At 55.6% G+C, this 24707-nt stretch overlaps 1 protein-coding gene across 1 annotated transcript in view; it reads left to right on the top strand.

The window, feature by feature from the left end:
• Positions 1 to 22931, top strand: part of LOC125463867 (mitochondrial dicarboxylate carrier) — a 39084-nt gene extending 16153 nt beyond the window's left edge. Inside the window, exons 3-10 of the mRNA XM_059653858.1 lie at positions 48 to 177; positions 927 to 1116; positions 2640 to 2683; positions 5015 to 5085; positions 6866 to 6958; positions 20116 to 20193; positions 21317 to 21373; positions 21495 to 22931. Of these exons, the coding sequence (XP_059509841.1) occupies positions 48 to 177; positions 927 to 1116; positions 2640 to 2683; positions 5015 to 5085; positions 6866 to 6958; positions 20116 to 20193; positions 21317 to 21373; positions 21495 to 21596 (765 nt within the window). The 3' untranslated portion in view covers positions 21597 to 22931. The remainder of the gene's footprint in view (positions 1 to 47; positions 178 to 926; positions 1117 to 2639; positions 2684 to 5014; positions 5086 to 6865; positions 6959 to 20115; positions 20194 to 21316; positions 21374 to 21494) is intronic.
• Positions 22932 to 24707: the final 1776 nt, after the last annotated feature.

Raw genomic sequence — 24707 nt, 5'->3', positions numbered from 1 at the left:
TGAGGCCAGATTTATTAAACTGAATTTGAATTCCACACCACTTCCAGTGGGATTTGAACCTGTGTCCCTGTAGCATTTCCTCGGGTCTCTGGGTCACTAGCCCATTGACATTTGCCAGAGACCAGCATCTCCTGCCTCTATCATTGCTGCTGGATTTGGAGTGGGAATTATACTGTGGTACTGGGTGGGGTGGTGCAGTGATGCTGGGGTCATTGCATTTGTTCTGAGTGAGTGGGTTTGCATTGAGCAAACAGGAGGAATGTGCAGTGAGTGGGCTCAGGTTATATCTGTCTGTCAGTGGTTTGTGTGCGGGGTGGGTGATGGGGTGCAGTGACCGAATGCACGGAGGTGTCACTCAGCTCATTAATGTCTTCACTGAACTGTAACCCTCCTCTTACCCACTTCCTCGCACCCAATCCAGTCCCAATCCCTTCAAGATCTATGATCCCATTGGTCGATCACCTGGTCGCCTGTAGTGGTTACAGACTCTCTCATCTTGTGAAGAGAGAGTTGGAACTGCCCTCGCTGGAGTCAGCGATAATACAGCAGGCCAGGCAGCGTCAGAGGAGCAGGAAGGCTGACGTTTCGGGTCTGAAGCCTTGGTGGATGGATGTACCAAAGCTCTGTTCAGAGGCTGCTGGGCCCAGTTTGCCGTCGTTACAGGTTTTACTGCGTTTTCCCTTTTGGATTCTCCTCTTTGTGCTCCTTTTTATTTCAATACTTCACCCTGTTGCCAGGATTATCTCTCCCTGGAAACTCTCTCACTGCCCCAGTTCATTGTAAACTTCCCCTTGCGCTCTCCACCCCCCCCCCCCCCCACCCCCCGAAACCGCTCTGTAACAGACCTGACCTCGAGCACAGTGGACCAATCACGCACCTGTAGCCAACCACATCTCCCTGTCTGCCCCAAACTGTGTCACACTGAGGTGGGGGTTGTGGGGGTGGGGTGTGGAATAGCTGTGTCCTAGCTGAGCGACCACTGTCCCTTCACACCCCTCCCAGGCACAAGGAGCCTGCAGAGATTGGGGGGCATTTTGGTAAAGTCTGTAACTCCTCTGTTCCTCTCTTTGGCAGGATGCAGAATGATGTGAAACTCCCGGCGGCGCTCCGGAGCAAGTGAGTGTTCTTCCCAGGAGCGATGGGGTTTCTCCAGTTTGGGTACCCCTTGCTCTGGGAGGTGGTAACCGGCCCTGGCTTCTGAGACGGTGGCATTTGGGCTGGGGGTGGTTCTGGCTCAGGGTGTGGGAGTGGCAGCGGAGTGAGGGTTGTTGGGGGCAGGGGGTTGTCCAGCAGCACTGGGGGGCTTTGGTGGTTTGTGGTACTGACCCCCAGCAGATGTCTGTACCCTCCAGACACTCCCAACAGAATCCCCCCCATCCCCATTCACAACTCCTCAGATACTGAAGCATTCCATGTTCAAATGCAACAAGATCTGGACAATACCCAGGCTTGGGCTCACAAGTGGCAAGTAACATTCACGCCACACAAATGCCAGGCTGTGACCATCCCCAATAAAAGACAATCCAACCACTGCCCCTTGACATTCAATGGTGTTACCATGACTGAGTCCCCCACTATCAACATCCTGGGGGTTACCATTGACCAGAAATTCAACTGGACTCACCACATTAACAGAGCCAGAAACTGGGAATACTGTGGCGAGTAACTCGTCATTCCTGATTTCCCCAAAGCCTGTCCACCATCTACAAGGCACAAGTCAGGAGTGTGATGGAATACTCCCCATTTCCCTGGACGGGGGCAGCCCCAACAACACTCAAGAAGCTCCACACCACCCAGGACAAAGCAGCCCCTGCTTGATTAGCATCACATCCACAAACATCCCACTCCCTCCACCACCAACGCTCAATAGCAGCAGTGTGTACTATCTACAAGATGCACTGCAGAAATTCACCAAAGATCCTCAGACAGCACCTTCCCAACCCACAACCACTTCCAGTTGGAAAGTGTCCTGACAAAGGGTTTTGGTCTGAAATGTTGACATTTCTGCTCCTCGGATGCTGTCTGACCTCCTGTGCTTTTCCAGCCTCTCTCCTATAGATACCACCTCCTCCAAGTTTCTGCACTCCATCCTGACTTGGAAATATATGGCCATTCCTTTGGTGTCACTGGGTCAAAATCCTGAAATTCCCTCCTGAATGGCATTGTGAACCTATCCACGGGAGGAGGCAGCTCGCCACCACCTTCCCAAGGCCACTGAGCCACCAGTAATAAATGCTGTTCCCAGCCAGTGAGACCCAGGGCCCAGAACAGTAGGAACTGCCGATGCTGGAGAATCTGAGATAACGCAGCAGGCCGAGCAGGAAAGCTTGACGTTTTGAGTCGGGAGCCTTCTTCAGACCCGTGGCCCACGTGTGGGGGGGGGAATAGAAAAAGCAATGAAAATCCAGTAAGCTGTGCAGTCCCTTCTGCTGTTTCTCCAGAGGGTTTTGCTGCCTCACTGATCATTTTTGTCTGTTGATGGGACACACGTGTTGGTTTCCAGTGCAGACTGTGTTCCAACTGCTGCTGGACATTGGTATTCAAAGGGAATGGGGCTTGGGGGGCAGTGGGCAGCTGGTCTGGCCTCTCGTTGCTCTGCTTGTTCAATGCCCGCTCTATATCTCTCTCTCTCTCTCCAGCTACAAACATGCAGTGGATGGGCTTTACCGAGTCCTACAGGAAGGTGAGCTTCCCTCATCTGTAACCCTGCAGACACGCTACAGCGACGCACCACGGAGAGTTGCCCTGTGAGCTCCCCGACCATTGGCTCCTTTTCTGAAACGAGTTGTTTCTCTCTGGTCCGAGCCCAACAGGAGGGAGAGTCGTGTGTCTGGGATGTTGGGGAAACTGAAATCCTGAGGTTGGACCTCTGTGACCTCCTCTCTCTGTGCGACTGAAGGGTGTAATTTAGACTCCGGTCCACTGGGGGTGCCCACTTGCCATCCGCTGAGGGATGATTGACTTGAGAGTAGAGCTTTTGGGCATTGCCTTTGGATGTGACTTTTCAAACATGTTTTTTTTTAATTATTATTGTCATACGTACAGAGTTACAGTGCAAAGTATTGTTTTGCATGCTAACCAGACAATTCAAACTTTGCATACGTACATCAGGGTAATAGAACAGAAGGCAGACTATAGTGTTACAGCCACAGTGAAGGTGCAGAGAAAGATCAACCCTCGTGTATGAGCAGACTGTTCATTAGTCTGATATCAGTGGGGAAGAAGCTGTTTTTTAATCTGTTGGCCCGTGTTTTCAAACTTTTGCGCCTTCCGACTGATGGAAGAGAGTGGGCGGAGGGGTCTTTGGCTGCTTTGCCTCGGCCGTGGGGAATGTAGAAGGAGTCGGTGGTAGGAAGGCCGGTTTGTCCGATGCACTGGGCTGTTTTCATAAGTCGCTAATTTCCTGCGGCCTGGGCCGGAGTAATTGCTACTCTGAGCTGTGATGCAATCGGGCAGGACGCTTTGAGGCGAATCTGTAGAAATCGCTAAGAGACGATGCGTACATGCAGAATTTCCTCAGTGGCCTGAGAGAGTAGAAGCATTGGTGTGCTTTCTTGACTGTAGCGTTGATGTGGGTGGCCAGAACAGATTGTTGGTGATATTTTCTCTCAGAAACCTGAAGCTCCTAACAACTTTCACCTCAGCGCTATCATTTCACCCCATTTTGATGGCTAGTGTTCGACATTCTCATCTTTGCTTCCAGTTCTGCCTGTGTCATGCTGTCTCTGTCTGTCTGACTGTCACCCTCCATGATGCCTGTACCTCCATAACTTCTCACCCTGTTGTACAATAGAACATAGAACAGTACACCACAGGAAAGGTTCGGCACAACATTGCGGGCCATGACACCAAATTAAACGAGTCCCTTCTGCCACTCCTTGGTCCATGACCCTCCATTCCTCACTTACCCATGTGCTCATCTAATAATCTGTTAAATGCCCCACATATCTGCCTCCACCATCACCCCTGGAAGTGTTTTCCATTCTCCTACCACTCTGTGTAAATGAAACTTAACCCCACACATCTCCTCTAAACCTAGAGTTTAAACTCCTTTAAACTTTCCACCTCTCGCATAAAGCTCATGCCCCCTAGTGTTAGACATTAGGGAATAAGCTTCTGACTGTCTACTTTGTCTATGGATCTCCGCTTTTTTTTGTATCAAATCTCGCTCAGCCTCTACTGCTCCAGTGAAAACAGCCTGAGTTTTTCCAGCCTGTCCTTATGGCTCATACCTCTTCAGATTCAATCCCTCCTTCATCTGGCAGCCATGCCTTCAGCTGCTAGGGCCCTGAGCCCGATCCATCTGATTCTCTCTCACTTTGACGAGGTCTAACCTGCCTCTTGGGGAAAGCTTGAGGTCACTTTCCTTCTAGCACCTTGGGTGGGCTCTGGTCGCTGAGTAGGACTCATTGGGTTAGAATCGAGACCAAGTTGCCCAGATGGAGCTTCAGTTTATTGGCGTATAAAAGAGGTAGGGGCAGAGTGTGAGGTTATTCTGAGGGTCATTGGTCTGTGGGATTCTCTTCGACAGAGGGCAGCAGAGTAAGGGGCTGGGGGTGGGGGTCTTTGAGTCTTTTTTAAGGTTGAGTTGGATTCTTGACTGTCAGGGGTGGGGGGGGGGCGCGGTGGTGTTGAAAGTTAATTGGGGGGGGTTGTGAGTGAGTTGGGGGAAGTGGAGTTAAGGCCTCTGTCAGATTAGTCACCATCTTTATCAAATGCTGGAGCAGACTCGAAGGGTCGAATGGCCTGGGTCGGTGGGGAGAGGTGAAGAGTCCTGACCAGCTCCCCACTGGGGTCAGGTCAGACCAGTCCAGCTGTCACCGAGGTTTTGCTATGCAGTTCAGGCCTACATAGGACAGTGAAGCCTTCGAGCGTTTGGGAATTGAATGGGTCAAACTACAGAGAGGCTCTGAAGGGCATTTTGTGAAGAAGTTTCTAACCATCTCTCTCTCTCGCGCTCGCGCTTGCTCTCTCTCTCTCTCGCGCGCTCACTCTGTCTCCCCCACCCTTGCAGAAGGCATTCGGAAGCTGTTCTCTGGAGCAACCATGGCATCGTCTCGTGGGGCCTTGGTTACAGTTGGGCAGGTAGGCCTCACTATATTTCATTCCCCCTCTCTCACAGGGAGGTGCTGTGGTGCCGTGGGGTGGGGAGGGTGCAAAGTGAAAAGCAAAATCATCTTAAAACAAGCTAATAAATTAATTCTTCCCAAATCCAAGGTTACGATGACCGTGGTAAGAAACTCCCTTCTTGATGCCCCGAAGCCTGTCCCCACCATCTACAAGGCACAAGTCAGGAGTGGGATGGGACACTCCTCATTTCCCTGGATGGGGGCAGCCCCAACAACGCTCAGGAAGCTTCACACCGTCCAGGACAAAGCAGCCCCCGCTTGACTGGCACCTCATTCACAAGCTTCGACTCCCTCCAATACCGGCTCTCAGTAGCAGCAGTGTGTACTATCTACGAGATGCACTGCGGATTCACCAAAGATCCTCAGGCAGCACCTTCCAAACCCACGACCGCTTCTATCTAGAAGGACAAAGGCAGCAGATACATGGGAACACCACCCCCTGCAGGCTCCCTCCAAGTCACCCACCATCCTGACTTGGAAATATATCGCCGTTCCTTCACTGTAGCTGGGTCGCTGCCCTTAGGGAGGGAATTCCAGGATATTGCGGTTCAGCCCACAGCAGGAGGACTGCAGCGATTCAAGAAGGCAGCTCACCCCCCCCCCCCCCCCCCAATTTCTCAAAGGAGGTAACTAGAGGGACGGGCAGGACATGCTCACATCCCACTAGTGAATGTGAGCAATCCGTGTAAATTTGGGGGTTGTGAGGTGGAGAGTGAGCGTGGAGTCAGTGTGCTCTCTGGCCTCTCCTGCTGCCCTGCACCCTGTTGTCATTGGTGTGTCTTTAGTGACTCCTTCCCCCCCCCTGCAGGGGGGAATGTGGTGATGGTACAGCTGGAATAGCCCAGAGTTTGACCATTCAAATCCCGCGGCAGAATTCAGGGATTTGAACTCAATGCTGGTTCTCTCTCTCACTTTTTTTTGTTTTGTACAGCTAGTGCCTGGTTCACAGGAGACCCTGATTTCTGGTGTTCATTGTTACCAGCTCAGGCCTAGGGGCGTTGGGATTAATTTTTTAACCCCCTCTCCCAGCGTGGCCAAGGAAAACCACTCAGCTGGGACAGACCTCTGCCAAAGGAATTTATTGGCATTCTCTGGGCCACTGCAGCTGCTCCCAGGAAATACCCAACACCCCCTTCCCCTGCCCCTCAAGGGGCATTTACTGCTGGTCCCCTCCCCTCAATAAAAGGCTCGTAATCCTCTAACACTCAGTCCCAGAACGAGTGTTGGTATAACGCTCTGCTCGTTGCACGTAAAACGTTCTGTCGACTAGAGGCCCGAAAGGATAAATAAGATTGTAGACTTGCTCTGCGAGCCAGTGTGCCTGTTTACAGACATTTCATTGCCCTGCTAGGTATAACACCACCGGTGAAGGGTCAGTGTTCCGTCTCTACAAACCGTGCTTAAAAACGTCTGAGAGGAATGGCTTAACAAGGTGTGGAGCAGGCCAAGCAGCATCTTAGGAGCACAAAAGCTGACGTTTCGAGCCTAGACCCTGCTGGGCCTGCTGTGTTCATCCAGCTCCACACCTTGTTGTCTCGGATTCTCCAGCGTCTGCAGTTCCCTTTATCTCTGAGAGAAATGGCTTGTTGTGTCGGTGGTTTATTGTAATTGTGACTGTGTAGTCATACTGTCAGGAGTGGAGAGGCTCTGAGCTCTCTCCCTATCCCCCTTTCTCTCACATGTGACGAAATGTGTGTGTCTCTCTCTCTCTCTTTTCACCCCACCCCCACCATTAGCTCGCCTGTTATGATCAAGCAAAACAACTGGTCCTGAATACTGGCTTCCTGTCAGACAACATTGTCGCCCACTTCCTGTCCAGTTTTATCGCTGTAAGTAGGAAGGCTCTCTCTTTCCCATGAAGTCCTATTTTCTTGGGTTATGTCTGCATCTATGTGTGTGCACGTGTGCGTGTGGGGGGTCTGCCTGTGGGTTGTGTGTGTTTGTGAGCGAGTGGGGTGGGAGGGGGTCCGCCTGTCGGTTGTGTGTTTGTGTGCGAGCGTGGGGTGGGGGGCTCTGCCTGTGGCCTGTGTGTCAGTGGGTGTGGGTCTGCCTGTGGTGCGTGCATGTCAGTGGGTGTGGGTCTGCCTGTGGTGCCTGTGTGTCGGGGGGTGCGGGTCTGCCTGTGGGGTGTGTGTGTGTGTGTGTGTGTGTGTCGGGGCGGGGGGGGGTGTGCGGGTCTGCCTGTGGTGTGTGTGTGTGTCGGGGGGTGTGTGTGTGTCGGGGGGGGGGGGGGTGTGCGGGTCTGCCTGTGGTGTGTGTGTGTGTCGGGGGGGGTGTGTGTGTGTGTGTGTGTGTGTGTGTGTCTGTCTGTCTGTCTGTGTCGGGGGGTGCGGGATGGTGTGTGTGTGTGTGTGTCGGGGGGTGCGGGGTGGTGTGTGTGTGTGGGTCGGGGGGTGCGGGGTGGTGTGTGTGTGTGTGGGTCGGGGGGTCTGCCTGGGGTGTGTGTGTGTGGGTCGGGGGGTCTGCCTGGGGTGTGTGTGTGTGTGTGGGTCGGGGGGTCTGCCTGGGGTGTGTGTGTGTGGGTCGGGGGGTCTGCCTGGGGTGTGTGTGTGCGGGTCGGGGGGTCTGCCTGGGGTGTGTGTGTGCGGGTCGGGGGGTCTGCCTGGGGTGTGTGTGTGCGGGTCGGGGGGTCTGCCTGGGGTGTGTGTGTGCGGGTCGGGGGGTCTGCCTGGGGTGTGTGTGTGTGTGGGTCGGGGTGGTGTGTGTGTGTGGGTCGGGGGGTCTGCCTGGGGTGGTGTGTGTGTGTGGGTCGGGGGGTCTGCCTGGGGTGGTGTGTGTGTGTGTGGGTCGGGGTGGTGTGTGTGTGTGGGTCGGGGGGTCTGCCTGGGGTGGTGTGTGTGTGTGGGTCGGGGGGTCTGCCTGGGGTGTGTGTGTGTGTGGGTCGGGGTGGTGTGTGTGTGTGTGGGTCGGGGGGTCTGCCTGGGGTGTGTGTGTGTGTGGGTCGGGGTGGTGTGTGTGTGTGGGTCGGGGGGTCTGCCTGGGGTGGTGTGTGTGTGTGGGTCGGGGGGTCTGCCTGGGGTGTGTGTGTGTGTGGGTCGGGGGGTCTGCCTGGGGTGTGTGTGTGTGTGGGTCGGGGGGTCTGCCTGGGGTGTGTGTGTGTGTGGGTCGGGGGGTCTGCCTGGGGTGTGTGTGTGTGTGTGTGGGTCAGGGGGTCTGCCTGGGGTGTGTGTGTGTGTGGGTCGGGGGGTCTGCCTGGGGTGTGTGTGTGCGGGTCGGGGGGTCTGCCTGGGGTGGTGTGTGTGTGTGTGGGTCGGGGTGGTGTGTGTGTGTGGGTCGGGGTGGTGTGTGTGTGTGGGTCGGGGGGTCTGCCTGGGGTGGTGTGTGTGTGTGGGTCGGGGGGTCTGCCTGGGGTGGTGTGTGTGTGTGTGGGTCGGGGTGGTGTGTGTGTGTGGGTCGGGGGGTCTGCCTGGGGTGGTGTGTGTGTGTGGGTCGGGGGGTCTGCCTGGGGTGTGTGTGTGTGTGGGTCGGGGTGGTGTGTGTGTGTGTGGGTCGGGGGGTCTGCCTGGGGTGTGTGTGTGTGTGGGTCGGGGGGTCTGCCTGGGGTGTGTGTGTGTGTGTGTGGGTCAGGGGGTCTGCCTGGGGTGTGTGTGTGTGTGGGTCAGGGGGTCTGCCTGGGGTGTGTGTGTGTGTGGGTCAGGGGGTCTGCCTGGGGTGTGTGTGTGTGTGGGTCAGGGGGTCTGCCTGGGGTGTGTGTGTGTGTGGGTCAGGGGGTCTGCCTGGGGTGTGTGTGTGTGTGGGTCGGGGGGTCTGCCTGGGGTGTGTGTGTGCGGGTCGGGGGGTCTGCCTGGGGTGTGTGTGTGTGTGGGTCGGGGTGGTGTGTGTGTGTGGGTCGGGGGGTCTGCCTGGGGTGGTGTGTGTGTGTGGGTCGGGGGGTCTGCCTGGGGTGTGTGTGTGTGTGGGTCGGGGTGGTGTGTGTGTGTGTGGGTCGGGGGGTCTGCCTGGGGTGGTGTGTGTGTGTGTGGGTCGGGGTGGTGTGTGGGTCGGGGGGTCTGCCTGGGGTGGTGTGTGTGTGTGGGTCGGGGGGTCTGCCTGGGGTGTGTGTGTGTGTGGGTCGGGGGGTCTGCCTGGGGTGTGTGTGTGTGTGTGTGGGTCGGGGGGTCTGCCTGGGGTGTGTGTGTGTGTGGGTCGGGGTGGTGTGTGTGTGTGGGTCGGGGGGTCTGCCTGGGGTGGTGTGTGTGTGTGGGTCGGGGGGTCTGCCTGGGGTGTGTGTGTGTGTGGGTCGGGGTGGTGTGTGTGTGTGTGGGTCGGGGGGTCTGCCTGGGGTGTGTGTGTGTGTGTGGGTCGGGGGGTCTGCCTGGGGTGTGTGTGTGTGTGGGTCGGGGGGTCTGCCTGGGGTGTGTGTGTGTGTGGGTCGGGGGGTCTGCCTGGGGTGTGTGTGTGTGTGTGTGGGTCAGGGGGTCTGCCTGGGGTGTGTGTGTGTGTGGGTCAGGGGGTCTGCCTGGGGTGTGTGTGTGTGTGGGTCAGGGGGTCTGCCTGGGGTGTGTGTGTGTGTGGGTCAGGGGGTCTGCCTGGGGTGTGTGTGTGTGTGGGTCAGGGGGTCTGCCTGGGGTGTGTGTGTGTGTGGGTCAGGGGGTCTGCCTGGGGTGTGTGTGTGTGTGGGTCAGGGGGTCTGCCTGGGGTGTGTGTGTGTGTGGGTCGGGGGGTCTGCCTGGGGTGTGTGTGTGCGGGTCGGGGGGTCTGCCTGGGGTGTGTGTGTGTGTGGGTCGGGGTGGTGTGTGTGTGTGGGTCGGGGGGTCTGCCTGGGGTGGTGTGTGTGTGTGGGTCGGGGGGTCTGCCTGGGGTGTGTGTGTGTGTGGGTCGGGGTGGTGTGTGTGTGTGTGGGTCGGGGGGTCTGCCTGGGGTGTGTGTGTGTGTGTGTGGGTCAAGGGGTCTGCCTGGGGTGTGTGTGTGTGTGTGTGGGTCGGGGGGTGCGGGGTGGTGTGTGTGTGTGTGGGTCGGGGGGTGCGGGGTGGTGTGTGTGTGTGTGGGTCGGGGGGTGCGGGGTGGTGTGTGTGTGTGTGGGTCGGGGGGTGCGGGGTGGTGTGTGTGGGTCGGGGGGTGCGGGGTGGTGTGTGTGTGTGGGTCGGGGGGTGCGGGGTGGTGTGTGTGTGTGTGGGTCGGGGGGTGCGGGGTGGTGTGTGTGTGTGTGGGTCGGGGGGTGCGGGGTGGTGTGTGTGTGTGTGGGTCGGGGGGTGCGGGGTGGTGTGTGTGTGTGTGGGTCGGGGGGTGCGGGGTGGTGTGTGTGTGTGTGTGGGTCGGGGGGTGCGGGGTGGTGTGTGTGTGTGTGGGTCGGGGGGTGCGGGGTGGTGTGTGTGTGTGTGGGTCGGGGGGTGCGGGGTGGTGTGTGTGTGTGTGGGTCGGGGGGTGCGGGGTGGTGTGTGTGTGTGTGGGTCGGGGGGTGCGTGGTGGTGTGTGTGGGTGTGGGTCGGGGGGTGCGGGGTGGTGTGTGTGGGTCGGGGGGTGCGGGGTGGTGTGTGTGTGTGTGGGTCGGGGGGTGCGGGGTGGTGTGTGTGTGTGGGTCGGGGGGTGCGGGGTGGTGTGTGTGTGTGTGGGTCGGGGGGTGCGGGGTGGTGTGTGTGTGTGTGGGTCGGGGGGTGCGGGGTGGTGTGTGTGTGTGTGGGTCGGGGGGTGCGGGGTGGTGTGTGTGTGTGTGGGTCGGGGGGTGCGGGGTGGTGTGTGTGTGTGTGGGTCGGGGGGTGCGGGGTGGTGTGTGTGTGTGTGTGGGTCGGGGGGTGCGGGGTGGTGTGTGTGTGTGTGGGTCGGGGGGTCTGCCTGGGGTGTGTGTGTGTGGGTCGGGATTCTGCCTGGGGTGTGGGTCGGGGGGTCTGCCTGGGGTGTGTGTGTGTGTGTGGGTCGGGGGGTCTGCCTGGGGTGTGTGTGTGTGTGTTTGTGTGTGTGTGTCGGGGGATGCGGGTCTGCCTGTGGTGTGTGTGTGTGTGTCGGGGGATGCGGGTCTGCCTGTGGTGTGTGTGTGTGTGTGTCGGGGGATGCGGGTCTGCCTGTGGTGTGTGTGTGTGTGTGTCGGGGGATGCGGGTCTGCCTGTGGTGTGTGTGTGTGTGTGTCGGGGGATGCGGGTCTGCCTGTGGTGTGTGTGTGTGTGTGTCGGGGGATGCGGGTCTGCCTGTGGTGTGTGTGTGTGTGTGTCGGGGGATGCGGGTCTGCCTGTGGTGTGTGTGTGTGTGTGTGTCGGGGGGTGCGGGTCTGCCTGTGGGGGGTGTGTGTGTGTGTGTGTGTGTGTGTGTGTCCGGGGGTCTGCCTGTGGTGTGTGTGTCGGGGGGTGCGGGTCTGCCTGTGGTGTGTGTGTGTGAGTCTGCCTGTGGTGTGTGTGTGTGTGTGTGTGTGAGTCTGCCTGTGGTGTGTGTGTGTGTGTGTGTGAGTCTGCCTGTGGTGTGTGTGTGTGTGTGTGTGTGTGTGTGTGTGAGTGAGTCTGCCTGTGAGTGTGTGTGTGTGTGAGTCTGCCTGTGGTCTGTGTGTGTGTGTGTGAGTCTGCCTGTGGTGTGTGTGTGTGTGTGTGTGTGTGTGTGTGTGAGTCTGCCTGTGGTGTGTGTGTGTGTGTGTGAGTCTGCCTGTGGTGTGTGTGTGTGTGTGTGAGTCTGCCTGTGGTGTGTGTGTGTGTGTGAGTCTGCCTGTGGTGTGTGTGTGTGTGTGTGAGTCTGCCTGTGGTGTGTGTGTGTGTGTGTGTGTGTGTGTGAGTCTGCCTGTGGTGTGTGTGTGTGTGTGTGTGTGAGTCTGCCTGTGGTGTGTGTGTGTGTGTGTGTGTGAGAGTCTGCCTGTGGTGTGTGTGTGTGTGTGTGAGTCTGCCTGTGGTGTGTGTGTGTGTGTGTGTGAGTCTGCCTGTGGTGTGTGTGTGTGTGTGTGAGTCTGCCTGTGGTGTGTGTGTGTGTGTGTGAGTCTGCCTGTGGTGTGTGTGTGTGTGTGTGAGTCTGCCTGTGGTGTGTGTGTGTGTGTGTGAGTCTGCCTGTGGTGTGTGTGTGTGTGTGTGTGTGAGTCTGCCTGTGGTGTGTGTGTGTGTGTGTGAGTCTGCCTGTGGTGTGTGTGTGTGTGTGTGAGTCTGCCTGTGGTGTGTGTGTGTGTGTGTGAGTCTGCCTGTGGTGTGTGTGTGTGTGTGTGAGTCTGCCTGTGGTGTGTGTGTGTGTGTGTGTGTGAGTCTGCCTGTGGTGTGTGTGTGTGTGTGTGAGTCTGCCTGTGGTGTGTGTGTGTGTGTGAGTCTGCCTGTGGTGTGTGTGTGTGTGTGTGTGAGTCTGCCTGTGGTGTGTGTGTGTGTGTGTGTGTGTGTGAGTCTGCCTGTGGTGTGTGTGTGTGTGTGTGTGTGTGTGTGAGTCTGCCTGTGGTGTGTGTGTGTGTGTGTGAGTCTGCCTGTGGTGTGTGTGTGTGTGTGTGTGTGTGAGTCTGCCTGTGGTGTGTGTGTGTGTGTGTGTGTGTGTGTGTGTGAGTCTGCCTGTGGTGTGTGTGTGTGTGTGTGAGTCTGCCTGTGGTGTGTGTGTGTGTGGGTGTGTGTGTGAGTCTGCCTGTGGTGTGTGTGTCGGGGGGTGCGGGTCTGCCTGTGGTGTGTGTGTGTGTGTGTGTGAGTCTGCCTGTGGTGTGTGTGTGTGTGTGTGTGTGAGTCTGCCTGTGGGGTGTGTGTGTGTGTGTGTGTGTGTGTGAGTCTGCCTGTGGTGTGTGTGTGTGTGTGAGTCTGCCTGTGGTGTGTGTGTGTGTGTGAGTCTGCCTGTGGTGTGTGTGTGTGTGTGAGTCTGCCTGTGGTGTGTGTGTGTGTGTGAGTCTGCCTGTGGTGTGTGTGTGTGTGAGTCTGCCTGTGGTGTGTGTGTGTGTGTGTGTGAGTCTGCCTGTGGTGTGTGTGTGTGAGTCTGCCTGTGGTGTGTGTGTCGGGGGGTGCGGGTCTGCCTGTGGTGTGTGTGTGTGTGTGTGAGTCTGCCTGTGGTGTGTGTGTGTGTGTGTGTGTGTGAGTCTGCCTGTGGTGTGTGTGTGTGTGTGAGTCTGCCTGTGGTGTGTGTGTGTGTGTGAGTCTGCCTGTGGTGTGTGTGTGTGAGTCTGCCTGTGGTGTGTGTGTGTGTGTGTGTGTGTGTGAGTCTGCCTGTGGTGTGTGTGTGTGTGTGTGTGTGTGTGAGTCTGCCTGTGGTGTGTGTGTGTGTGTGAGTCTGCCTGTGGTGTGTGTGTGTGTGTGAGTCTGCCTGTGGTGTGTGTGTGTGTGTGAGTCTGCCTGTGGTGTGTGTGTGTGTGTGTGTGTGTGAGTCTGCCTGTGGTGTGTGTGTGTGTGTGTGTGTGTGTGAGTCTGCCTGTGGTGTGTGTGTGTGTGTGTGAGTCTGCCTGTGGTGTGTGTGTGTGTGTGTGAGTCTGCCTGTGGTGTGTGTGTGTGTGTGTGTGTGTGAGTCTGCCTGTGGTGTGTGTGTGTGTGTGTGTGAGTCTGCCTGTGGTGTGTGTGTCGGGGGGTGCGGGTCTGCCTGTGGTGTGTGTGTGTGTGTGTGAGTCTGCCTGTGGTGTGTGTGTGTGTGTGTGTGTGAGTCTGCCTGTGGTGTGTGTGTGTGTGTGTGTGTGAGTCTGCCTGTGGTGTGTGTGTGTGTGTGTGAGTCTGCCTGTGGTGTGTGTGTGTGTGTGTGAGTCTGCCTGTCGTGTGTGTGTGTGTGTGTGTGTGTGTGAGAGTCTGCCTGTGGTGTGTGTGTGTGTGTGTGTGTGTGTGAGAGTCTGCCTGTGGTGTGTGTGTGTGTGTGAGTCTGCCTGTGGTGTGTGTGTGTGTGTGTGAGTCTGCCTGTGGTGTGTGTGTGTGTGTGTGTGAGTCTGCCTGTGGTGTGTGTGTGAGTCTGCCTGTGGTGTGTGTGTGAGTCTGCCTGTGGTGTGTGTGTCGGGGGGTGCGGGTCTGCCTGTGGTGTGTGTGTGTGTGTGTGAGTCTGCCTGTGGTGTGTGTGTGTGTGTGAGTCTGCCTGTGGTGTGTGTGTGTGTGTGTGTGTGTGAGTCTGCCTGTGGTGTGTGTGTGTGTGTGTGTGTGTGAGTCTGCCTGTGGTGTGTGTGTGTGTGTGTGTGTGTGTGTGAGTCTGCCTGTGGTGTGTGTGTGTGTGTGTGTGTGTGTGAGTCTGCCTGTGGTGTGTGTGTGTGTGAGTCTGCCTGTGGTGTGTGTGTGTGTGTGTGTGTGTGTGAGAGTCTGCCTGTGGTGTGTGTGTGTGTGTGTGTGTGAGTCTGCCTGTGGTGTGTGTGTGTGAGTCTGCCTGTGGTGTGTGTGTCGGGGGGTGCGGGTCTGCCTGTGGTGTGTGTGTGTGTGTGTGAGTCTGCCTGTGGTGTGTGTGTGTGTGTGTGTGTGAGTCTGCCTGTGGTGTGTGTGTGTGTGTGTGAGTCTGCCTGTGGTGTGTGTGTGTGTGTGTGTGAGTCTGCCTGTGGTGTGTGTGTCGGGGGGTGCGGGTCTGCCTGTGGTGTGTGTGTGTGTGTGTGAGTCTGCCTGTGGTGTGTGTGTGTGTGTGTGTGTGAGTCTGCCTGTGGTGTGTGTGTGTGTGTGTGTGTGTGTGTGTGAGTCTGCCTGTGGTGTGTGTGTGTGTGTGTGAGTCTGCCTGTGGTGTGTGTGTGTGTGTGTGTGAGTCTGCCTGTGGTGTGTGTGTGTGTGTGTGTGAGTCTGCCTGTGGTGTGTGTGTGTGTGTGTGTGAGTCTGCCTGTGGGGTGTGTGTGTGTGTGTGAGTCTGCCTGTGGGGTGTGTGTGTGTGTGTGTGAGTCTGCCTGTGGTGTGTGTGTGTGTGTGTGTGTGTGTGAGTCTGCCTGTGGTGTGTGTGTGTGTGTGTGAGTCTGCCTGTGGTGTGTGTGTGTGTGTGTGTGTGTGAGTCTGCCTGTGGTGTGTGTGTGTGTGTGTGTGTGTGTGAGTCTGCCTGTGGTGTGTGTGTGTGTGTGTGAGTCTGCCTGTGGTGTGTGTGTGTGTGTGTGTGAGTCTGCCTGTGGTGTGTGTGTGTGTGTGTGTGAGTCTGCCTGTGGGGTGTGTGTGTGTGTGTGAGTCTGCCTGTGGGGTGTGTGTGTGTGTGTGTGTGAGTCTGCCTGTGGTGTGTGTGTGTGTGTGAGTCTGCCTGTGGTGTGTGTGTGTGTGTGAGTCTGCCTGTGGTGTGTGTGTGTGTGTGTGTGTGTGAGTCTGCCTGTGGTGTGTGTGTGTGTGTGTGTGTGTGAGTCTGCCTTGTGGTGTGTGTGTGTGTGTGTGTGTGTGTGTGAGTCTGCCTGTGGTGTGTGTGTGTGTGTGAGTCTGCCTGTGGTGTGTGTGTGTGTGTGTGTGTGTGTGTGAGTCTGCCTGTGGTGTGTGTGTGTGTGTGTGTGTGTGTGTGAGTCTGCCTGTGGTGTGTGTGTGTGTGTGTGTGAGTCTGCCTGTGGTGTGTGTGTGTGTGTGAGTCTGCCTGTGGTGTGTGTGTGTGTGTGAGTCTGCCTGTGGTGTGTGTGTGTGTGTGTGAGTCTGCCTGTGGTGTGTGTGTGTGTGTGTGTGTGTGTGTGTGTGTGTGTGAGTCTGCCTGTGGTGTGTGTGTGTGTGTGTGAGTCTGCCTGTGGTGTGTGTGTGTGTGTGTGTGTGTGTGTGAGTCTGCCTGTGGTGTGTGTGTGTGTGTGAGTCTGCCTGTGGTGTGTGTGTGTGTGTGTGTGTGTGAGTCTGCCTGTGGTGTGTGTGTGTGTGTGTGTGTGAGTCTGCCTGTGGTGTGTGTGTATGTGTGTGAGTCTGCCTGTGGTGTGTGTGTATGTGTGTGAGTCTGCCTGTGGTGTGTGTGTGTGTGTGTGTGAGTCTGCCTGTGGTGTGTGTGTGTGTGTGTGAGTCTGCCTGTGGTGTGTGTGTGTGTGTGTGTGTGTGAGTCTGCCTGTGGTGTGTGTGTGTGTGTGTGTGAGTCTGCCTGTGGTGTGTGTGTGTGTGTGTGTGTGTGTGTGTGAGTCTGCCTGTGGTGTGTGTGTGTGTGTGTGTGTGTGTGTGAGTCTGCCTGTGGTGTGTGTGTGTGTGTGTGTGAGTCTGCCTGTGGTGTGTGTGTGTGTGTGTGTGTGAGTCTGCCTGTGGTGTGTGTGTCGGGGGGTGCGGGTCTGCCTGTGGTGTGTGTGTGTGTGTGTGTGTGTGTGTGTGTCGGGGGGTGCGGGTCTGCCTGTGGGGTGTGTGTGTGTGTGAGTCTGCCTGTGGTGTGTGTGTGTGAGTCTGCCTGTGGTGTGTGTGTGTGTGTGTGTGTGTGTGTGTGTGTGAGTCTGCCTGTGGTGTGTGTGTGTGTGTGTGTGTGAGTCTGCCTGTGGTGTGTGTGTGTGTGTGTGTGTGAGTCTGCCTGTGGTGTGTGTGTGTGTGTGTGTGTGTGAGTCTGCCTGTGGTGTGTGTGTGTGTGTGTGAGTCTGCCTGTGGGGTGTGTGTGTGTGTGTCGGGGGGTGCGGGTCTGCCTGTGGGGTGTGTGTGTGTGTGTCGGGGGGTGCGGGTCTGCCTGTGGTGTGTGTGTGTGTCAGGGGGTGCGGGTCTGCCTGTGGTGTGTGTGTGTGTCGGGGGGTGCGGGTCTGCCTGTGGTGTGTGTGTGTGTGTGTCGGGGGGTGCGGGTCTGCCTGTGGTGTGTGTGTGTGTGTGTGTCGGGGGGTGCGGGTCTGCCTGTGGTGTGTGTGTGTGTGTCGGGGGGTGCGGGTCTGCCTGTGGTGTGTGTGTGTGTGTCGGGGGGTGCGGGTCTGCCTGTGGGGTGTGTGTGTGTGTGTGTGTGTGTGTGTGTCGGGGGGTGCGGGTCTGCCTGTGGTGTGTGTGTGTGTGTGTGTGTGTGTGTGTCGGGGGGTGCGGGTCTGCCTGTGGTGTGTGTGTGTGTGTGTGAGTCTGCCTGTGGTGTGTGTGTGTGTGTGTGTGTGAGTCTGCCTGTGGTGTGTGTGTGTGTGTGTGTGAGTCTGCCTGTGGTGTGTGTGTGTGTGTGTGTGAGTCTGCCTGTGGTGTGTGTGTGTGTGTGTGTGAGTCTGCCTGTGGTGTGTGTGTGTGTGTGAGTCTGCCTGTGGTGTGTGTGTGTGTGTGTGAGTCTGCCTGTGGTGTGTGTGTGTGTGTGTGTGAGTCTGCCTGTGGTGTGTGTGTGTGTGTGTGTGAGTCTGCCTGTGGTGTGTGTGTGTGTGTGTGTGAGTCTGCCTGTGGTGTGTGTGTGTGTGTGTGAGTCTGCCTGTGGTGTGTGTGTGTGTGTGTGAGAGTCTGCCTGTGGTGTGTGTGTGTGTGTGTGTGTGTGTGTGAGTCTGCCTGTGGTGTGTGTGTGTGTGAGTCTGCCTGTGGTGTGTGTGTGTGTGTGTGTGTGTGTGTGTGTGAGTCTGCCTGTGGTGTGTGTGTGTGTGTGTGTGTGTGTGTGAGTCTGCCTGTGGTGTGTGTGTGTGTGAGTCTGCCTGTGGTGTGTGTGTGTGTGTGTGTGTGTGAGTCTGCCTGTGGTGTGTGTGTGTGTGTGTGTGTGAGTCTGCCTGTGGTGTGTGTGTGTGTGTGTGTGTGTGTGTGTGTGTGTGTGAGTCTGCCTGTGGTGTGTGTGTGTGTGTGTGTGTGTGTGTGAGTCTGCCTGTGGTGTGTGTGTGTGTGTGTGTGTGTGAGTCTGCCTGTGGTGTGTGTGTGTGTGTGTGTGTGTGTGAGTCTGCCTGTGGTGTGTGTGTGTGTGTGTGAGTCTGCCTGTGGTGTGTGTGTGTGTGTGTGTGTGAGTCTGCCTGTGGTGTGTGTGTGTGTGTGTGTGAGTCTGCCTGTGGTGTGTGTGTGTGTGTGTGTGAGTCTGCCTGTGGTGTGTGTGTGTGTGTGTGTGTGTGAGTCTGCCTGTGGTGTGTGTGTGTGTGTGTGTGTGAGTCTGCCTGTGGTGTGTGTGTGTGTGTGTGTGTGTGTGTGTGTGTGTGTGAGTCTGCCTGTGGTGTGTGTGTGTGTGTGTGTGTGTGAGTCTGCCTGTGGTGTGTGTGTGTGTGTGTGTGTGTGAGTCTGCCTGTGGTGTGTGTGTGTGTGTGTGTGTGTGTGAGTCTGCCTGTGGTGTGTGTGTGTGTGTGTGAGTCTGCCTGTGGTGTGTGTGTGTGTGTGTGTGTGAGTCTGCCTGTGGTGTGTGTGTGTGTGTGTGTGTGAGTCTGCCTGTGGTGTGTGTGTGTGTGTGTGTGAGTCTGCCTGTGGTGTGTGTGTGTGTGTGTGTGTGTGAGTCTGCCTGTGGTGTGTGTGTCGGGGGGTGCGGGTCTGCCTGTGGTGTGTGTGTGTGTGTGTGTGTGTGTGTCGGGGGGTGCGGGTCTGCCTGTGGTGTGTGTGTGTGTGTGAGTCTGCCTGTGGTGTGTGTGTGTGAGTCTGCCTGTGGTGTGTGTGTGTGAGTCTGCCTGTGGTGTGTGTGTGTGAGTCTGCCTGTGGTGTGTGTGTGTGTGTGTGTGAGTCTGCCTGTGGTGTGTGTGTGTGTGTGTGTGAGTCTGCCTGTGGTGTGTGTGTGTGTGTGTGAGTCTGCCTGTGGGGTGTGTGTGTGTGTGTCGGGGGGTGCGGGTCTGCCTGTGGTGTGTGTGTGTGTGTGTGAGTCTGCCTGTGGGGTGTGTGTGTGTGTGTCGGGGGGTGCGGGTCTGCCTGTGGGGTGTGTGTGTGTGTGTCGGGGGGTGCGGGTCTGCCTGTGGTGTGTGTGTGTGTGTGTCGGGGGGTGCGGGTCTGCCTGTGGTGTGTGTGTGTGTCGGGGGGTGCGGGTCTGCCTGTGGTGTGTGTGTGTGTCGGGGGGTGCGGGTCTGCCTGTGGTGTGTGTGTGTGTCGGGGGGTGCGGGTCTGCCTGTGGTGTGTGTGTGTGTGTGTGTCGGGGGGTGCGGGTCTGCCTGTGGTGTGTGTGTGTGTGTCGGGGGGTGCGGGTCTGCCTGTGGGGTGTGTGTGTGTGTGTGTGTGTGTGTGTGTCGGGGGGTGCGGGTCTGCCTGTGGTGTGTGTGTGTGTGTCGGGGGGTGCGGGTCTGCCTGTGGTGTGTGTGTGTGTGTCGGGGGGTGCGGGTCTGCCTGTGGGGTGTGTGTGTGTGTGTGTGTGTGTGTGTCGGGGGGTGCGGGTCTGCCTGTGGTGTGTGTGTGTGTGTGTGTGTGTGTGTGTGTCGGGGGGTGCGGGTCTGCCTGTGGTGTGTGTGTGTCGGGGGGTGCGGGTCTGCCTGTGGTGTGTGTGTGTGTGTGTGTGTGTGTGTGTGTGTCGGGGGGTGCGGGTCTGCCTGTGGTGTGTGTGTGTGTGTGTGTGTGTGTGTGTCGGGGGGTCTGCCTGTGGTGTGTGTGTGTCGGGGGGTCTGCCTGTGGTGTGTGTGTGTCGGGGGGTCTGCCTGTGGTGTGTGTGTGTCGGGGGGTCTGCCTGTGGTGTGTGTGTGTCGGGGGGTCTGCCTGTGGTGTGTGTGTGTCGGGGGGTCTGCCTGTGGTGTGTGTGTGTCGGGGGGTCTGCCTGTGGTGTGTGTGTCGGGGGGTCTGCCTGTGGTGTGTGTGTGTGTGTGTGTGTGTGTGTGTCGGGGGGTCTGCCTGTGGTGTGTGTGTGTCGGGGGGTCTGCCTGTGGTGTGTGTGTGTCGGGTGGTCTGCCTGTGGTGTGTGTGTGTCGGGGGGTCTGCCTGTGGTGTGTGTGTGTCGGGGGGTCTGCCTGTGGTGTGTGTGTGTCGGGGGGTCTGCCTGTGGTGTGTGTGTCGGGGGGTCTGCCTGTGGGGTGTGTGTGTGTGTGTGTGTGTGTGTGTGTGTGTGTCGGGGGGTCTGCCTGTGGGGTGTGTGTGTGTGTCGGGGGGTCTGCCTGTGGTGTGTGTGTGTGTGTGTGTGTGTGTGTGTGTGTGTCGGGGGGTCTGCCTGTGGTGTGTGTGTGTGTGTGTGTGTGTCGGGGGGTCTGCCTGTGGTGTGTGTCTGTGTGTGTCGAGGGTTGCGGGTCTGCCTGTGGTGGTTCTGTCCTTTGCCTTCTTGCCCGGTCCCTGCTGTGAACACTCTCTCTCTCTCTCTCTCTCTCTCTCTCTCCTCTCGTTTCTCATCCTGCTCTGGTACATTTGCATTGCCTTTCCTCCTGCACCGTCTCTCACGCTCCTCCTGGCTGTCGCTAGGTTGAAATGACCACGTCTAACGAGTTCTGCCCCCTCTCTCCCCTTGTTCTTGAGTGCAGGGTGGCTGTGCCACATTTCTGTGCCAACCACTGGATGTTCTAAAGACCAGACTGATGAACTCGAAAGGGGAATATCGGGTAAGTGAATACTGGGTGAAGCTGTTTTGGCACATAATCTTGTCTCTGCTCTGAACAAACCTCATGTCTCTGTCGAACGGCCAACAACAAACATGGGAGAGATGACCTTAGACTCACATTAACTTGCAACTCCGTTATTTCAATCGTTTAGGACCTATTCACTTAACTTCTTTTCCAGGTCCTTTCGATGTGAACTGTTTCTGTTAAAGGGTGACTCGGTGGTTCGCACTGCAGCCTCACAATGCCTGGGACCCAGGTTCGATTCCACCCTCCGGCTGTGTGGAGTTTGCACATTCTTCCTGTGTCTGCGTGGTTTTCCTCCCGCAGTCCAAAGATGTCCAGGGTGTGTGGGTTAGCCATGGGAAGTGCACGGTTGGGGTTAGCTGGATCGGATGCTGTTCGGAGGCCCGGTGCACGCTTGATGGGCCAAACGGACTCTATCTGCATGGCGGGGATTCTGTGATTCTTGATTTTGTTTTCCACAAATCCTCCTCTAACTCTGCTGCCCCCTGATCATTGACCCGCCACATTAAGGGGAAATGTCCACTCTATCTATGCCCTACATTACTTTGTCCATCTCAATCAGGTGCCCGCCCCCCACACCCCGGCCATCTCCACTCTGAGAAAACCAGCCTGGGGCTAGTCTGTACTCTTCCTCCGTCACTGACTCACTGGAGCCCCAGGCAATGTTCTGGTGAATCTCCTGTGCACCGTCTCCAGTGCAGTCACAAAGGTTAAGGGTCAAGCTGGGAAGTGGCCAAGTGTGGGGAGGAAGTGATCTCACTTGGAAGAGGAGTTCTTTACACAGTGAACCCAGGCCAGGTTATTGAAGGACCAGGAAGGGTTCACCGTCCCAGCAGAGAGAGGGCAAGCTGATGGGTTCCGGTCTTCACCCAGGAGGAGGGGTGGGGACGGGCGTGCAGGTTGTCCATTTTTTTTGCCTATTTCTGGAAAAATCTGTCCCTTTAGTTCTCGGCTTTTGAAAACCGTGACAGCAGGTGAGCTGCAGCAGTACAAAAAGGTAGCTCACTCAGCAGCCTCAAGGGGCAACTAGGGACGGGTAATAAATGCCAGGATTGGTTGGTTGTGTGCCCTCTGTCATGGTCCTGTTTGTTCTCTGCAGGGTCTCTGGCACTGTATCATTGAGACAGCTCGATTGGGTCCACTCGGTTTTTACAAGGTGAGCTGCTGACGGTCTTCGTTCATGTTTAAGATGATATTGCCTCGCGCCGTACCTGAATCCACATGATGTTGATGTTAGTTAGTCTGTTTACTCTAATGGGCCTGTTTCCCTTTCCCAGGGTTTAGTTCCAGCTGGAATCCGGCTCGTCCCTCATACAGTCCTGACTTTCGTCTTCCTGGAACAGTTGAGGAATCGCTTTGGATTTCTGGTACAGACGTGACCAACTGATCACCAGGCCTATCCCTCATCGACCAACTTTGCTCTCGAATGACCAACCTTTCACTGGAATCTATTAAATCCCATCAATCTTCCCACTGCCCAGGTCCCACACCCACTGCCTGGAGACACAGGGCCTAGTGAATGTGTTATTGAACATGTTGTCTTTACTGTCATGTGTCAGGACTCACTGTCCTGTCAAGGGTGGGCACAGACCCCCTGAAAACTGGCAACAAACCTTAAATCACTAGCCTCCTGCTGTAGAAGGTCTGAGTGCCTTAAGTGCGAAGAGGTCCACTCCTCTGAGTGAACCCTTCCCATTCCTTGTTAGAAAATCTCACTTTTTGGTGATTTAGTTTTTACTGGCTGTGTTCATGTTGTTTATCTGGGTGATGGGCATCATTGATGGAGGTTCTAGAATGATCTGCACCTATTGCCACGCCAACCCCATTGAGCTGGATGGGCACGTCAATAGCCCTCCTGGCACCAAGACCGCACTGGCAGAGGGTATGGTGGGGTGCTCACTCACGCATTCTGCCTCCCGCAGTCAACCGACCATGATGTGTCAGGCCAGGGAGCTCCAGGACTGAATCAAAGTTAACATTTCGAGTCCGGTTCTACACCGTACCCATTCTGACAAGCTGTCCCATGAGACCTGAAATATTAGCTGTTTCTCTCTCCGTCCATGATGGCAGTCCTGGCGAGTTTCTCCAGCGAACTTGTGGTTGATGTTGAATTGCCCCAACCCTCTGCAATAAACCGTCCAGCACGACACAGTGATGAAGGGCAACTGGGGCTAGGGAAAGCTGCTAATGTTACCCACATCCTGCGACAAAACTAAAAAGCAATCCATCAAAAGCCAGCCTTGTTTTGAACATTTGAATTAAATCTCATGACTCCCCCCACCCCGTTTTGTTTTCTGTCCAATCTCACTATAGAACTGAACACTGCTCTTCCAGATAACCTAATAGTGTGTTGAGTGATTAGAAATTGAAGAGTCAAACTAGGGTTTGTGTTCCGGGTTTGGGGGAGTGGGGTGTGAGACTTGAATCCAAAACCTTCAGACCCTGAGGCAAAGACAAGTGTTAAAGAAAGTACCAGGAGGTCCCTCCAATCAGGTGGTTTGTGAAGGAGAGTAATTTTAATCGCAGTTTTTTGGAAATTAATGTACGGCGTTTTATTGATATGTATTAGCACAATACCGAGTGGATCAAAGTTGAATGACAGACTTGGAGATGTTGCATTCCTAATTTATAACTGGATTGAACAAAGGGCCGGGGCACAATATTGGTGTAAGTTACGATGATGTTTAACAATAAACTCGCTGCTCAAATTGAAATATGCCTCAAGTTGTCTCTGAAAATTGCCTGCTGTGTCTAACAGATCCCTGTCTTTCTCTGTGTGTGTGTGTGTGTGAGGCCCTTCTGCCCTCCAAGCCTGTGCCAATCATGATGCCCTAACTAAAACTAAAACTAAAACAAGCCTTCTGCCCTTATTTGGTCAGTATCCCTCAATTCCCTCCCTATTCATGTAACCATCCAGATGCCTCTTAAATGTTGTCAACATGCCTGCTTCCACCATCTCTTCAGGCAGTGCACACCAGGCTCCTACCACACTCTGTGAAAAATGTCCATTGCACATCTCCCTGAAAATTTTCCCTCTCACCTTGAATGTGTGGTCCCCTTGTAACTGAAACTTCAACCCTGGGAAAAAGCCTCTGACTACCCACCCTATCTCTGCATCTTATAATTTTGTCGACTGCTAGCAGGTCTTCTCTCAGTCAACATCTTTCCAGTGAAAACAATCCTCGTCTTTTTAACCTTTCCTCATTGCCAATGCCCTCGAGACTGGGCAATATTCAGGTGAACCTTCTCTGCACTCTCTCTAAAGCTTCCATGTTCTTCCGATAATGTGGCGACCAAAACTGCACACAATATTCAAAATGCGGCCTAACAAGGGTTTTATATAGCTGCACCACGTTTGCCAACTCATGTACTCCTGGCCTCGGCTGATGAAGGTAAGCACACCATTATCTTCTTAATCACCTTGGTCACCTGTGTTGCCACTTTTAGTGAGCTGTGGATTTGCACACCCAGATCCATCTGTACGTTAATGTTCCTTAGGGTTCTGCCATATGCAGCATGATTCACACCTAAATTCGATCCTCCAAAATGCATCACCTCGCATTTGCCTGGATTAAACTCCATCTGCCATCTCCATTGGTCCAAATTTCCAATCTATATCCTGTTGTATCCTTTCACAATCATCAGCCCTGTCAGCAACTCTAACAATCTTTGCATCATCTGCAAATTTCCTAATCAGGCCACCCATATAATCTTCCAGATCATTAATATATACGACAAACAACAGAGAACCGAAGACTGATCTCTGCAGAACACCACTTGTTACCGGTCTCCATTCTGAAAAACACCCTTCCACTGCTAACCCCTGTCTTCTAAGAGAAAGCCAGTTTTGCATCCATCTAGTCACTCTACCCTGGTCCCATGTGATTTTAGTTTTTGTACCAATCTGCCATGCAGGACGTTATCAAATGCCTTATTAAAATACGTATAAACTACATCCACAGCCCTTCCCTCATCAAATTATCTTTGTCACCTCTTCAAAAAATTCAGTCAGGTTGGTGAGACAAAAACCATACTGGCTGTCACTGACTGGTCTGTTTTCTTCCAAAATGTGCTTATATCTTGTCCTTCAGTATTTTCTCGAAGGGCTTCCCCACCACAGATGTCAGGCTCACTGGCCTATAATTTCCTGAATTATCTCTGTTTAAGAAAGGAACCAAGGGAACAGCACTGGCTAATCCCTTGTCCTCTGAAACCTTGCCTGTGGTCAAAGAGGATGCAAAGACATCTGCTATTGCCCTAGCTATTTCTTCCCTTGCCTCTCACAGAACCTGGGATAGATCCCATCCGGTCCTGACGACTTGTCCACCTCAATGCAATTTAGGATACCCAAAATTTATTCCTTCAATATACTGACATTCTCTAGAGTATTCACGCACTCATCCCTGACCTCAGCATCAGTCCTGTCCTTCTCCTTGGTGAATACCGACACAAAGTTCTCATTAAGGATCTCTCCCAATTCCTGTGACTCC

Source organism: Stegostoma tigrinum, chromosome 22 (genome assembly GCF_030684315.1).
Source record: "Stegostoma tigrinum isolate sSteTig4 chromosome 22, sSteTig4.hap1, whole genome shotgun sequence".
In the NCBI taxonomy this organism is placed as follows: Eukaryota; Metazoa; Chordata; class Chondrichthyes; order Orectolobiformes; family Stegostomatidae; genus Stegostoma; species Stegostoma tigrinum.
This window is presented reverse-complemented; position numbering and strand designations above follow the sequence as displayed.